The following is a 13,705-nucleotide window of genomic DNA, read 5'->3' on the forward strand; positions in this document are numbered from 1 at the left end:
GGATCATGGCCGGAGCACCAGCCTTGCGATCGGGCGACGTAGATGGTGCGGCGCGGCCGGTCCGCGCTCTCTTGCGTGGAGTGCCATGGTTGACCTCGCTATCGTCCACCGCCGCGTCCTCGTCGTTGCCACTGGTACCTGGTGTCGGTAGGTTCTTGGCCCAGACACCGATTTGGATTGATGTATCCTCTAGCCGGCGCTCCTACAACTGTCAGATTTTGCCCTTTCCTTTCCTCCATAGAGTTGCAGCAAGTGGAGCAGCTAAAGGGAAAGCTTTCGAATTAGGCAGCCAGGTTCCCGTTTATTATTGGTCCTGCTTCCTTTTTCGCACCAAGTTCTCAGTCCAAGTTAAAGTTTGCAGCCTGTATCTCCCGTCTTCTCTTTTCCTCTGTCTCGCCTACGCTTCTCCATCTTTTGTCTTTTTTTTCTTTCTCATTCTTGTAACCGCCCTCCCATCTTCGTCTTTCCTCTCAGACGGGCGTTTGTTGGCAAAATGGCCACGACGGGCCTAGGCCAGCAAGGACACCCACCACCGACGCCGCCGGTAGACGCGCTTGCAGCGCCTGACATAAGCTTCCGCCATCCCGGCTACGAGGGCGAGTCGAATCAATTGCTCCGTCTTCCGCGGGTCGACACGGAGGATAATCAGGAATTCGGCATACACCATAAGACGGCACTTGTTGCGTGCGAGATTGTCGCAGGTAATCGGTTCGACGAAGGCTACCTTTCCCCGCATAGGACGGGCCAGCCAATTCAGACGCTAATGGATGGCGTCTTGACCCAGGATCAATATTACTTTATCATTGACGGTTGCAAAGGTATATTGTATCGCTTCCATTTTGCCCAAACTTGACCTATCCATTATTACCGACTCTTTCTAACGTGATTTGCTCTTCTGTTTTCAGAACCCTACCCCGTCGTTCCCAACTTTCGCGACTGGCAATTTCCCCACGGCCGCATCCCTAAATAATTACTGGCCAGCACGACCCTATCCTTCTGTTAAGTATTCGTCGGCCTGTGCTGTTACTAGAACTTCTTTGGGCTACTGAGAATGCCCGTCTGGTCCCGAGAGAAGAACGCGTCTGGTATATCAAGAGGGAATTTCTCCAGGGGCATGTGCCATTTGCTCCGCGGGCAGGCGGTTAGTGTATTACAGGTGGCAGTTGCTTTTGCTCTTGTCTATTGCTATCGCTCTCTGTTGCTCTTGCTGTTGCTGTTGCTGTCTATCGCTCTTGCCATCGCTCCTATCGCGATTGCTGTTTCTGTATATTGCCCTTGCTGTCGCTGTCTGTTGCTATTGCCATGCTGTCTATCGCTATTGCTATTGCTGTCTATCGCTCTTGCTGTCACTCCTGTCACTCTTGCCGTTGCTGTCCATCGCTATTTCTGTTGCTAGGAATTGACGGGAAGCTCACCTCGGTGTAAGGCTGTCCGAAGGAAACATTGCCTCTTGGAATCTCTTTGTCTTCAGTGTGAATATTCTAGGGTGGCGGCATTCTTCGATAACGATGGCCCCATAGCTGCTCGGGAAAGAGTGACTTCTCGGGATGATTTCATTTATTTATTTCTTTTAAAGGAGCGATGCGGGGAGTAGGGGGACCGGGACCACGTTATCCTAATTACCGGTTAGTCGAGTTGTGTCACGTCAGGCCTTCGTGGTGAGATGCGAAGGATTTGCCCATTGGATTTACCCAAGCCTAACCCTGCACTGAAGTTATATAGTGGCTAAGTTAGTCTACCTTGCCAAGGGTACAAAGTAATATAAATATTAATATGGTGAAGAGAAATCAGTGAGTCTTTTAGTCCTGGCAAAGTAATACCAATAAGTTGCTTGTTTGTTCGCTTGCGTTAGTTTTATGATTAATCACTATAGTCTTTGGAAATTGACGTTTGGTTTTTCTGGTAACTTCATGCCATATAATTAGACCACGCACTGTTATGCAAAGAGTCTACTGTGTTAGTGTGCAGATAAACATGAGATGACAAAATATTGAAGGGCCAATGCTCAGCGCGGATGACAGAAGGACAGATAGCAGGCCCACGACGGTGAGCTTGTAGGCTACTTAGGGCGTATAGGTTTGGCCTATGCCTGCCTAAACTAATTCAAGCAGCTTTTTTCATGACATCAATTCAAGGACTAAAGGGAGTCGTCAGGGGTATTCTTAAGTCACAGCAAGATAACGATTCAGAACTTGGTCACTACGCTATTCTACCCAAAACCACAGGAAAGAAACAAATTCCAGGCCACTAGTCCCTCCCCCCTCTCGGCTCACCCCTTCCGCCCAGCAATCTCCCTCATATCCGCCAACGTCCCCTCATCATCCGGCCCGCCAAACCTCTCCAGGTCCGCGACGGCCAGCCGCGCGTACCTGACGGCCTGCGCGCCGTCCCCGAGGGCCATGTGCAGCCTCGCGAGCACCTCGTAGTGCTCGGCGAGGTGCGACGCCAGGCCCTCGGCGACGACGAGCCGGACCATCTCCTCGGCCGCCTCCACCGCCTCGGCGAACCGCCGCGCCTCGATCAGCCCCAGCATGCCGTCCCGAATCTGCCCCATCCGCCGCCGCCGCCGGTCCGACACGAGCAGCTCCGACTCGGGCGCCGTGCAGAGCGCGCACGTGCACCGGAAGCCCCAGTTGTGCAGGAGCGCGTGCTGGCGCTGGCCGTAGGTGGTGCCGAATTCGGCGTCTGAGTTGGGGGTGGGTATTGGTTAGATGATGTGGATTGGAAGAGGGGCAGGGGGAGGGAGGTTCGTACAGCTGATTGATATCTCTTCTCCTGGCTCGATGTCGCGGATCGCCACGGCTGACATTGCCAGAGTTCGCGGGGAGAACCGGGTGTGTGCGCTGGTAACACGGCATCAGTACTGTTACTTGAACTGACATCACATCTCTACCCCATCAGGGTTTCAGCACGTACTTTGGTTTGCAAGCATGATTAATTCGCTAGCACTCCCCCATTAGTACCTATCGACGCCCAGCGGCCGGAAGTGTCTGTCCACTCACCGAGATCTCCGGGAACAGCGCCATGTACGGCTCGCCACCCAGCGAGACGGCAAAGGTGTTTGTCCGCATCACGTTCTCCGCCACCGACGTGGCCGCGCTGTAGCTGCCCGCCAGCGCCAGCACCCTCTGCGGGTCCGGCAGCTGGTCGATCGCCGTCGCGAGCAGCAGGTGGCCGGCGGTGCCCGCGACGCGCTCCAGCAGGTCGACGGCGCCCATGACGGCGGCCGGATCCGTCACGAACGCCTCGCCGCGCGGGATGCGCCGCGTCGCGATCGCGCCCTTGCCCTTGCCGGGGACGTCCTGCACGACGTACGGCGGCGGCAGTGCCGTGTCGGGGGCGGCGGTGGCGACTGGCGGCTCCGCGAAGGCCTTCTCGATGACGCCGACGGCCCTGGACATGTTCCCCGGGGTCGTGATGATGCTCACGCCGCCGCCGTCGGCGAACATGGCGTTTGTGTACACGCAGTACTTGGTCCCGGCGCAGTAGGGGCGGTGCGTCCAGGGGGCCCACTCCGCTTGTTTCTGGGCGTCGACTTGTCCGCCCAGTGGCTGGGAGCAGAGGGCGGCGTTCAAGCTATCGCCGAGGACGGGGATGGCGCCGCCCTGCCCGCACTGCTCGATGGCGGCGCCGGCATGCGACGGCGAGATGCCGCCGCACGAGAGGATGACGGCGTACGAGAATGTGGTCCTGCGCAGATTCATGGTCGTTGTCGTTTCCCTGTGGCACCCAGCAGATGGGTCGTCGTGGTTTTTTCTCTCATTCAGTACGTGGAAATAATGGCCAAGATGGACACGTTGAAGATCATCAACAATTACTTCCCTCTTGGCCTTGGTTCCCTGCCGTGTCCTGTTTCACTAGAGCGGCTGCCCAGCCGTCTAATTGCTCGGAATGGGAGCCAAGATCTGTCGTTACTTAATTAACCGTGAGGCTATCCCCATTCTCCACTAAAAAGGGGGAACGCTGTCCTATGAAGTTGGGGTTTTCGGTGCATGGGATCGCTCCTTGCGGGAATAAATACCTGCGGCCCGTTTGAGGCATGGTTTCCCATCAACCACATAAACCACCAACTTCTTGGCCCTGGTTTGCCCAGAGCTCGCCAAGGCAATGGAAGATGATCATTTCTCAAGACGTCTCTCTTGGCGAAAGCATCGTTAATCTGGGTGCCTGGGGTCTGTGCGCTACGGGGGCCAAAAGCGAAGCTCCGTCGAATTGGGGAGAGTTACTTGATGATGATCGCCGTCTACTGCAACCTCCCGGTCGACGGCGAAGTACTCCGTAATATCCTAGGTGTAGGGAAGCACTTGGTGGACTACTGAGCAGCCTGGTAATGTCGATCACCTCCCCCCGCTCATCCCACCGGCCATCGAGACAGCTTCGTCAAGCCCTTGCGGAGGAACAGCGCTGGTCTTGTCTCGCGATACCATGCTCTCGAGCTGCATGGCTGAGAAAATCTATCGCACACCCGAGAACCTTGAATGCCATCTGTCGATTCGTGTTGGCACCTACAAACCGAGGAGAGACCTGCTCCTTCCTCTGTCCCCGTCGCGACACAATAAGTTGAACCGACACCCATCAACAATCTATCCACCCCTTCACATTCATCGAAACTCAACCAGCTATGAACCCCTAACAACTCATTCCCCATCCATTCTCTGCGTCGGTTTTGCACTGCGGGGGCATTGGGACACGCCATCAAGCCACTCAATCAGAGCCTGTTATATCTGCAGCGTCTGCAGACCCGGAACCGGCACTGCAGACCCCGGTAGAGACAGACGGTCCGGCAGGTCCTCGCGGCACTCGTCGCATTGCCTGCTGCCGCGGCGATATAGCCACGACTCGTGGTTACAGTCGCGGGTCTCGAGGATGTTCTCCATCTCCCGCCTGATCAGGCGGTCCCTCTGCCCTTCGTCCACGTTTGGACCCCACTGCTGCTCATGCAGTTCCGCTCCCCTGGCGTAGAGCTGCGGCTCGTTCCACTGGTCGCAAATGCACGTCCTCGAGCGAAGTCCGCATACGTAGCAGAACTCTGCTCCACATTGACAGCTGTGAGTGAGACCAGAGGTTAGCGCGGGGAGGGGGGGGACTTATACACAGACGACATAATATTACTCGGAGGGTGGGTTCTCCTCACGTCATATAATTACAGCCATAATCCCGTTCCCCCATCCTCCAGCACGAGTAGCACCTCTGCCAGTTGTTCTCCGCCGCCATGGCAAGGACCTGATTCACCGACGCATCCTCGGGACAGTCCCTTGCACGCCATACACGTCACCTCGAAGAAGAACTTGTCGGTGCAGCTCACGCACTGGTGCAAGGTCAACGACACCCAGGTCGAGGATTTGCGCGCGTCGTTGTCGGGGCCGTAAGCATCGAATGTGGAGGCGTAGCCCCACGGCACGCTGGGGTCGTCGGAGACGTGCAGGGCCTGCAGCTTGTCCAGCATCTTGTCGTTGAGAGCATCCAACTCCTCGTGTCGTTACGCGGCAACGGGTTGCTGTTGGTCACCTCTGTGGAGGTCCAGTGCCGGTTCGCGGTACGTGATAGTCTGGGCTTCCGCGGCGGCCAGTTGTCGGACTACGGAGCCGTCAGTCTCAACCTTCGTTTCCCTCGTGGCAGGACCACAACTCACGCAAGCCCGACATATCATGTGCTATGGGGTTCTCGTGCCGGATGGGGTTGTCGTTTGAGTCCTCCCCCTTTTGTGATCTGACAGACCATACCTGCCCTCTAAATGTGCATCTGCAGCAGCCGGAACCTTAGGCCTCTGTAGGTACCCTCAAGGAGAAGGATGAACTTTTTTGGGGGGGGGTTTCTTGGTTCGGCAAATGTGTGTAGGTTCGTCACTTTTGGAGCTGCCAGGGGTGGTAAACATGTCTGCTTCTACTTCCTTTTCTCTCCCGCTTTCTTCCATTTGAGGTATACGCCTCGTAGTATTGCTCTCCACAAGGCACCACGTCATCGGTCCCGGCATTTCGTGCAGGCGTCTCACGACCTCGCGTGCCTGGGTCTTGAAAGACGCCTTCTCCTCCTCCGGGGAGAGGGAAGGCCAGGCGGCATTGAGCCCGACGCCGGAAATGCGGGACTCGATAAGGACGTCGAAGTTGTTGATCTGGCAAGGGGGGCTAGACGGAAGGCCACACCGGGATGACAGATAAATGGGGTTCTAAAAACATGTTGTCACCTTTCCTTGAAAGTAGATGGTCGGGACCTGGATGCCCATCTCGGCCAGGCAATCATGAACGAGCGCAATCGCCACCGGCGCATTCGCGTCAGAGAGCGAGTGGTCTCGGTGGTAAGGTACGTGGGTCATATGGTTCGACTTGATGATGACGCTGCCCACGGCAAAGATGTCGCGATATTCCTCGCTTTCGTACATGACGTTGGCGTACGTACACTTTTCGTAGACAACGCTCTCCCAGTACCGGAGGACAACATCGCTGGTCCAGGGACCAGGCGGTGGAGCGGGCACCAAGTCGCCAGGGTCTGGCTCATAACGGCGTGTGGAAGAGAACGTGGGCGTAGTCGTCGGTGGGCGGTATCTTGGCTGGGTCGGTCTCGTAGGGATCCATTTTCTTCGACTTGGATTTCGGAGCCATTTCTCTGCGACGAGGATCTTCGAGAAGAACGACTTTGGAGTTGAAAATGAGGATGTTTCCTGGACTGTGTCGTCAGGTTTTTATATGGAATCTTCCCCCGTTGAGTAGGTACGTACAAACAAGATTCGTTTGACCGAACCGGCAGCTCTTTTGTCATTCCCGTCACCAGGAGCCAGCCGGAAAGGAATATGCAGAACCCGCAACGAAGGGCCTAACAACCAAGGCCTTTGTGCTACCCGATATTATTGACACACAAACAACATCACAAGAAAATATCTGACAGTAGTCCTGGTGAAGACAAAGCTTCAATTAGGGTGAATGCATCTCGCGCTTGTGTCAGATTCCCGGCTGCCAATGCTCTTGCCGGTTTACAAGAGGCCAAGTCGATCATCGTCATCTCATGTGTGGCTAAGGTGTCTAGCCGGTCCTGGACGAGCTCTAAGCTACTGACACTCCCAGTATTCCCATGCAACCCCTTGGAGCTAAGGACATCTGGATGCAGAAGAGGATAGAATCAGAAGAGAGTGGAAGCCGGGGATCGCTGTCTTAGAAGACAATGCCAGCACCAGACCCGAAGCCCTGCCAGACTTGACGACATGCATCCTCATTCGAAGAGGTACGTTCTGTACGTTTCTACTTACTTGGATCACAACTGTCACGGTTGCTTTGAGGTCGTTCAGCTGCATCTTAACAGGGAATACAAACGGATCTTGTGGCGATTTGAGTTTTGGCCGTGAGTATCGCTGCATCATGCCTGCTGCCCATGCTAAAGCAGGCCGGACCGAACGAGGCCGGGGATCCATCGATGAGATCATGGAAAGTCTATGCACCTGTTGAGAATAGGCCAGCTAAATGGCATCTGTATCGTCGTTCTTATAGGTGGATACCTATATATCAAAGCCAGGAGTCGGAGTCGACCTCGATTCCATCGATCGAGATGGGTTTCTAACACCATGCGTGTTCCAAGTTCCGACCATTTACTCCAGTTTCCACTTCGCAAAGCTAATTCAAGCTCGGAGGGGTAGCAGTATCAGTCTATGCAGAATAAAAGTTAATTGATCATCTCGCGATACCGCCATTTCGGATAGACATGACGGAGACACCTTGGCGTCTAGGGAAGCGTGTTCAACCCCATCCGAACAGAACCCAAAGGTGTGGATGACAGCGTTGGTATGCATAGATGGTCAAAGGCGCCCAGACTCTCGTACAAATACAGGTAATTAATTAATAATTAAAACACCCTTTGATTTTATGTTTTTTATTAACTTGAGGAATTCCAGCCAATGAAACCTCCGATAGCGAATCTCAAAAGGAATAGCCAGGGTTTATAACGGAGCAGGCACCTCAGCCAGGCCCCAGGGAGCATCGTCATCATCGGGTTCAAATGCGAGAGATCTGTACTCTGTAACTGGTAAAACGAAACACCGGGACGAATTGGCGCCTCTTCCATATGCGTAGATGGCGGCTGGCATGAATGGTGGATACACAAGCCGTCCCCGATCTGAGACAGCAGCCGGGGGCTGTGCCTGTTTCTGTGCCTGTACCTGGCTTCCCCTGACGACACTCAGTGGGAATGTCGAGCCGCGCGTTCTCTCATTTTTTTTCTTATTTTTTTCACATGTCACATATCTTGACGTCGTCCCATACTTTTGGTTATTAATTAGCATTATTACTATTCTAGAATCCCCCATTCTCCCTCCCGACAATCCGAGTTCCTCTGAAAATGAGCGACCTCGAGATGTCGAGGACAAGAGAAGGGCAGTCAGATCGGGACGTAACAGACGACACCGAGTACAAGCCTACAAACTGGAAGAGAATCCTGTTCGCCCCGAAATTTATACGTACGCGTGCGAGACTCTTGGGTTGCGTGGATTCACCTATTAATCAATCCATGATCTAGCATGGCACCTGCTCGGCATCGCCATTCTGGTGGCCACGATTCTGATATCCATCCATCATGACCAGGTTATTGAGGTCAGTGTTTTGGTTGGAGAACCTCCAGTCCCAACCCTGCAAGGCTTCTGAGCCTTGGACATAAATCTAACACGAACCCCCGCGGACAGGCATTGAGGCCATTCTCGGAGAAAGTCAGGGACATCCCGGCCGGATGGCTCATCCCCATCGCCATCCTGATCCTCATCTCCTTCCCCCCGCTCTTCGGCCACGAGGTGGTGGCGGTCCTATGCGGCGTCGTGTACGGCCTGTGGATCGGGTTCGCCATCGTGGCGGCGGGCACGTTCTTCGGGGAGGGTATGTTGTCCATCAACCCAACCTGTGCGCAAGTCAGTGTTTCCAGGCAGGCTAACATATCCCCCCCTCCCACCAGTCGGCACATGGTTCGCCTTCAAGCACACGCTTAGGAAAAAGGCCGTCAAGTTGGAGAAGACAAACCTCAACTACGGTGCCCTGGCAAGGCTGACAAGGGACGGCGGCTTCTGGGTAACTATACGCAGCAATCCCGCCCCGCCTTAGATGCGAGTCAACCGCCGTTATTGTCGCTATTAACACCCGGGTCCTCCACTCCAGATCGTCTTCATCATCCGCTTCTCCGCCATCCCCTCCCACTTCTCGACGGCCGTCTTCTCGACGGGCGACGTCCGCTTCCGCTACTTCGCCATCGCGACGCTCCTGACGCTGCCCAAGCAGATCATCCTCGTCTACCTCGGCGTCCTCCTCGCCCGCAGCGGCGACGACGTCGACGACCGCGACGGCGACGCCACGGTCAAGAAGGTCGTGCTCGCCGTCGGGACCGTCGTCACCGTCGCGCTGGCGGCCTACATCTGGTTCAAGATGCGGCAGGTCAAGGTGGTCCTGCTACAAGAGCAGGCCGCGAGGAAGGAGGAGCGCGAGAAGGCGCGGTTGGCGGCTTCGGAGGCGAACGCCGCGGGTTGGCCGATGCCCCAGGACGGGTCTCCGGGGCGTGTGTAGGGGTAGATGGGATGGATATCTGGAGTTCTTTGGTTTAGGCTGTGCTAGCGTGCTTTCTTGCGGTTTTTGGTCGAGTGGAATCAATTTAGACGAGTGTCGCAAGATTATCTTGATATTTTACTCGGCTGTGATTGCCATGTTGCGCTCCCCAAGTGGATGTCTGTGATGGATGTGCAGACCGGTTCCCCTCAGGTGACCAGCCGCTCTAGTCGTCGCCATTTTGAGCCATCAGGTGGTCAGCAGTTGGAGCGGTCAACTGGCAGATACTGAATAAACGAGGCGGGCGATGCTGCAGACGATACTGCAGGTGCCCCGCGCGTATGAGAGTGGATTAATGTCGACGTGGAATGTACGTGGCGGCGTTCTAATACCCCTGGGTTGCTCTGTGATGGGGAACCGCAGGAGGAAAGAATAATGACATAATGAGTAGAGAATATCGTTCTATGATTCAGTGTTTCGAGAACATGACCTAGTGTCGCCTTAAACATCCTCCAAGCAACCCTTAACACCGAGAAATGGCAAGCTGTTTAAACTGCTTATCCTACATTTGCCCAAGACGATTGCAATTCGGCCTGCGATATTTCAGGCGCGAGGACAGAAAACCGCACTCCAACACTTGCAAACAAATTTTGAAACTTGTGCAAGAATGCACAGGCATCTGCCGGTTGACTTTGGCCATTGCTACCATCCACTGTAACTGCAGTATTACCGCCACTAGCCGTAGTTGTATGAGAACTCAAGGAATCTGAAGCCAGTGTGATTTCTTTGAGGTTGGGAAGCTGTGTCAAACAACTCTCATAGAGTCCTAAGAAGGCTTGATTGTAAAACCCAAGAAGACTCAAAGTATTGGGGAACTGAGGAGGGTGAGGAGGGTGACGAGGATCAGTATCAGAACTGCCCCAGTAGTCGATAAGCCGAAAGCAGACGAGGGATCTCGGGAGGATATCCGGAAGTCGAAGAGCGGTAAAAGAATCGCCTCTGCCAAAGAGCCAGATAGATTCCGTCGTCAGGTGCTTCAGTGCTGCCATTTGCTTCAAATTTGATAATTGAGGCAACTCATCACCTTTATCCCAACATTGTCCGAGAGAAGTTGTCAAGGAAAGGTTCTCTAATGTCCCAGACACATTGAAGAGAGCTCCAGACACTGTTGCATCTAAATCATCAAACTTTCGTCGAGAACCATCGAGATATTCCGCTTCGAGGGAGACCAGTTTCGGAAATATTGTCGTTAGAGCTGTCATGTCCTCCTGGGGATGGCGTGCGCAGAAACGTAGCAGTTCCTTCACGCTTTCCGAGACAATCTGAAAATCCCAGAATCTCTGAGTGTGTTGTTGCATTGATCTGAAATATAACGTGCCCTTCAGTTCGACGCGGTAGACCAAAGGTGAGTTCACCAAGAGGGCCATGAGGGATTTTTCCGTGAGCCAACACGAAGTCCTCGCGTTTGTGGTGAGGTTCTAGCGTTATCTTTCTGAGCTCCTGAAGAAATTGATAGGAATTTGATTTTGGTGGCCTTATCAATGCCCAAATTGCATCCTTTTCTGGACAAGGCGGCAGTCTGGGTGGTGTAATTGGCATATGAGCTAGGAGCACAAAAAGTGACCTAACCCTCGGTATCATAGCCAACACAGCACCCAATACTCTCCAGCTTTGCAAAGTCTCAGGGCCGTCGATGCCCATGAGTCGGGCGATATCAAAGTCGATGGGACTCGAAGGCCAGTCAATCGAGGCCCAACATTCCGGGGCCAAACAATCCATCTCCTTGTCGCGGCGGTGCGTTGAGTCAAGGTTGGCATCATCTGTCGACAAGACGCCGGCCCAGGCAACAGAGCGAATAGTAGAGCGGAGGTCGTGATTGTTGGCGATAGTGCGAAAGAAGTAAAGTAACTCCTTTTGATCTTTCAGAAGGACGGTATGGTAGAGATGCCTAATGGCATAAGGACGAATCCACTTTGAAACAAGACAGAGATTTGCAAAAGCCAACCGAGATTCGCTGTGATCTGGGCGAATCTCGGGCTTACCGGCGTTGGATTCGTACGTGGTAAGAGATCCAAAAGGACGAAGTTGCTCAAGAATGTTCATGAGCGTCTCCGGCGACAGGTTTGCGAGAAAGTTACAGCCGCCGTTCCGACAGCCGTTCCGAGGCTCAGGCAACTGTGGGAGGTTGGGTGTGCTGGGACTCGGACACGTCGTCATTGCGAGTGAGGTCGATTCTTTTGATCAGGCGCCTATTTCGGAGGATGTGTTTGACATGTTGGGGACAGGAAGAGAATGTCTCTGAACTCTTCTACTAGATGTGTTATATGTGTCGGGCGAGAGAGAGAGAGGGGGTGAAGATTCTGCTAACATCGGTATTTGATTGGCTTATGTACGGCTGAAGTGACACCCTAAATCCTGATGCATGATGGAACACAAAGATCAGGAAGATGGCCGCGCAAGATAGATAGGGGATGAAGTCGCGCGGAGCTGAAGAAAGCGGGTTAGGGTTAGGGTCCAGGGAAGGCACGTGATGACGTCAGATGCGAATGCCGATGGTATGCGCAACCAACTTCACCTCATCTAGAGGAAGGCTTTAACTGCCCGCACCAATTTCTAACAACTTCAGACTAAATGAATGGATTGATCTCAAAATGGTGGCCCTCACCCCATTGATTCGACGGTCTCTACGCCGCGCGCAATTGCGCTCCATCCGGGGCTTCGCGACCGCAAGCGATGCACACCCACCGCCATTCAACAACCGGGTGAGGATCGTCGAAGTCGGACCCCGCGACGGGCTTCAGAACGAGAAGACGACGATACCGCTGGCGACGAAGATTGAGCTCATAGAGCGTCTGGCGAGAACGGGACTGACCAGCATTGAAGCTGGCGCCTTTGTGTCCCCGAAATGGGTCCCCCAGGTGATTCCTCCCCGCTTGTCTACCGCCATTTGCCCTTCGCCCATATTTACCAGCAATGACAGATGGACAACTCGAGCGAGATTCTCGAGCACATCCTCAAGCATAGCATCCAGTCCCCCGTGCCGATAACCTACTCCTTTCTCGCCCCCAACGCCAAGGGCCTGGACACCGCGACCGCGATCCTGGCCCAGCACCGCGGCGCCTTCACGACCGATTCCGACGCGCCAAGCCCCTCCCCCCCCTCCTCCTCCTCCCCCACGCCGCCAAAGCCCTCCCTAGAGATCGCCGTCTTCGCCGCCGCGACCGAGACCTTCTCGCAGCGCAACCTCAACTGCTCCATCGCCGACTCGCTCGATCGCTTCCGGCCCGTCATCGCGGGGGCCAAGGCCTCCGGGCTGCGCGCGCGCGCCTACATCTCGGTGGTGCTGGGCTGCCCGTTCGAGGGCCACGACGTGGACCCGCGGCGCGTGGCGTCGCTGGCCACGTCGCTGCTGGAGATGGGCGCCGACGAGATCTCCCTCGGCGACACCACCGGCACCGGCACCGCGCCCCGCACCAAGGAGCTCCTCACCTGCCTGCGGGCCGCGGGCGTGCGCGACGAGGACCTCGCCATGCACCTGCACGACACGTACGGCCAGGCCCTTGTCAACGCCGCTGTTGCGCTCGAGCATGGCGTTCGGACTTTTGACACTAGTGTTGCGGGGTTGGGGGGTTGTCCGTATAGCCCTGGTGCCACGGGGAATGTTGCTACCGAGGATGTCGTTTACTTCCTTGAGAGTCTCGGCATGGATACGGGGGTTGACCTGGATGCCGTTGCTGATATAGGCGAGTGGATCGCTGCCCGGGTCGGGAAGTCTAACGAGAGCGCCGTCGGGAAGGCCGTGCTGGGGGCGAGGGCGAGGGCGAGGAAGGAGGCGGGGGCTAGCAAGTAGGTGACTGGTCTGGGTTGTCTTAGGGTAGGTTTTACTGTCACTGCTTGTCTTGGCCGTACTCTACACTGCCCTGTTACCTGGCCTGGCTGTCATTGCCTTTATGGGCCCTCATGATCAAGATATATTTGGGCCTATAAGCAAGTGTATGTCGATATATTCCGCGTCCTTAAACATACAAAGAGCAAAAGCAACACAGCACTACATGTCAGCTACCACACCTGCATATCTTGGATCGGGAAAACAAGCATCTCTACCGATCAGTTTTTGGCATATATGCATTTGCTGTCTCTGTCACATATTCACTTTCCAATACCGTACAGCCATACGTACAGGCGTAGTGGCCAGATAC

General features: G+C 54.8%; 7 protein-coding genes across 7 annotated transcripts; 3 read left to right on the top strand and 4 right to left on the bottom strand.

Annotated features, from left to right (window-relative positions):
* The first annotated feature begins 337 nt into the window (after nt 1-337).
* On the top strand, nt 338-1,332 carry QBC33DRAFT_522527 (uncharacterized protein). The gene is made up of 2 exons (XM_060426547.1): nt 338-818; nt 906-1,332. Exons 1-2 carry the CDS (start codon nt 494-496, stop codon nt 968-970), a joined length of 390 nt encoding a protein of 129 aa, XP_060289019.1. The 5' UTR covers nt 338-493; the 3' UTR covers nt 971-1,332.
* A 937-nt stretch (nt 1,333-2,269) lies between these two features.
* QBC33DRAFT_584090 (uncharacterized protein) lies at nt 2,270-4,174 on the bottom strand (the record flags this gene model as incomplete). The annotated part of the gene is made up of 4 exons (XM_060431395.1): nt 3,003-4,174; nt 2,917-2,942; nt 2,755-2,843; nt 2,270-2,685 (listed from the first exon to the last, which is right to left on the bottom strand). The coding sequence occupies exons 1-4, from the start codon at nt 3,702-3,704 to the stop codon at nt 2,270-2,272; spliced, it is 1,233 nt and encodes a 410-aa protein (XP_060289020.1). The 5' UTR covers nt 3,705-4,174.
* A 544-nt stretch (nt 4,175-4,718) lies between these two features.
* On the bottom strand, nt 4,719-5,446 carry QBC33DRAFT_554251 (uncharacterized protein; the record flags this gene model as incomplete). Its single annotated transcript, XM_060429493.1, has 2 exons — nt 4,719-5,046; nt 5,148-5,446. 2 exons carry the CDS (start codon nt 5,444-5,446, stop codon nt 4,719-4,721), a joined length of 627 nt encoding a protein of 208 aa, XP_060289021.1.
* A 33-nt stretch (nt 5,447-5,479) lies between these two features.
* Nucleotides 5,480-6,599, bottom strand: QBC33DRAFT_554252 (uncharacterized protein; the record flags this gene model as incomplete). Its single annotated transcript, XM_060429494.1, has 5 exons — nt 5,480-5,577; nt 5,633-5,699; nt 5,993-6,112; nt 6,185-6,440; nt 6,499-6,599. 5 exons carry the CDS (start codon nt 6,597-6,599, stop codon nt 5,480-5,482), a joined length of 642 nt encoding a protein of 213 aa, XP_060289022.1.
* A 1,587-nt stretch (nt 6,600-8,186) lies between these two features.
* Nucleotides 8,187-9,645, top strand: QBC33DRAFT_30461 (snare associated Golgi protein-domain-containing protein). Its single transcript, XM_060423428.1, has 5 exons — nt 8,187-8,440; nt 8,500-8,573; nt 8,663-8,849; nt 8,926-9,038; nt 9,126-9,645. Exons 1-5 carry the CDS (start codon nt 8,323-8,325, stop codon nt 9,525-9,527), a joined length of 894 nt encoding a protein of 297 aa, XP_060289023.1. The 5' UTR covers nt 8,187-8,322; the 3' UTR covers nt 9,528-9,645.
* A 707-nt stretch (nt 9,646-10,352) lies between these two features.
* Nucleotides 10,353-11,958, bottom strand: QBC33DRAFT_30463 (uncharacterized protein). The gene has a single exon (XM_060423429.1). It carries the CDS (start codon nt 11,721-11,723, stop codon nt 10,689-10,691), a length of 1,035 nt encoding a protein of 344 aa, XP_060289024.1. The 5' UTR covers nt 11,724-11,958; the 3' UTR covers nt 10,353-10,688.
* Nucleotides 11,959-12,157: 199 nt separating this feature from the next.
* On the top strand, nt 12,158-13,356 carry QBC33DRAFT_575255 (hydroxymethylglutaryl-CoA lyase; the record flags this gene model as incomplete). Its single annotated transcript, XM_060430812.1, has 2 exons — nt 12,158-12,424; nt 12,487-13,356. 2 exons carry the CDS (start codon nt 12,158-12,160, stop codon nt 13,354-13,356), a joined length of 1,137 nt encoding a protein of 378 aa, XP_060289025.1.
* Between the last annotated feature and the right edge of the window lie 349 nt (nt 13,357-13,705).

The sequence above is a fragment of the Phialemonium atrogriseum genome (assembly GCF_030411735.1).
Source record: "Phialemonium atrogriseum strain 8032-3 unplaced genomic scaffold QBC33scaffold_1, whole genome shotgun sequence".
In the NCBI taxonomy this organism is placed as follows: Eukaryota; Fungi; Ascomycota; class Sordariomycetes; order Cephalothecales; family Cephalothecaceae; genus Phialemonium; species Phialemonium atrogriseum.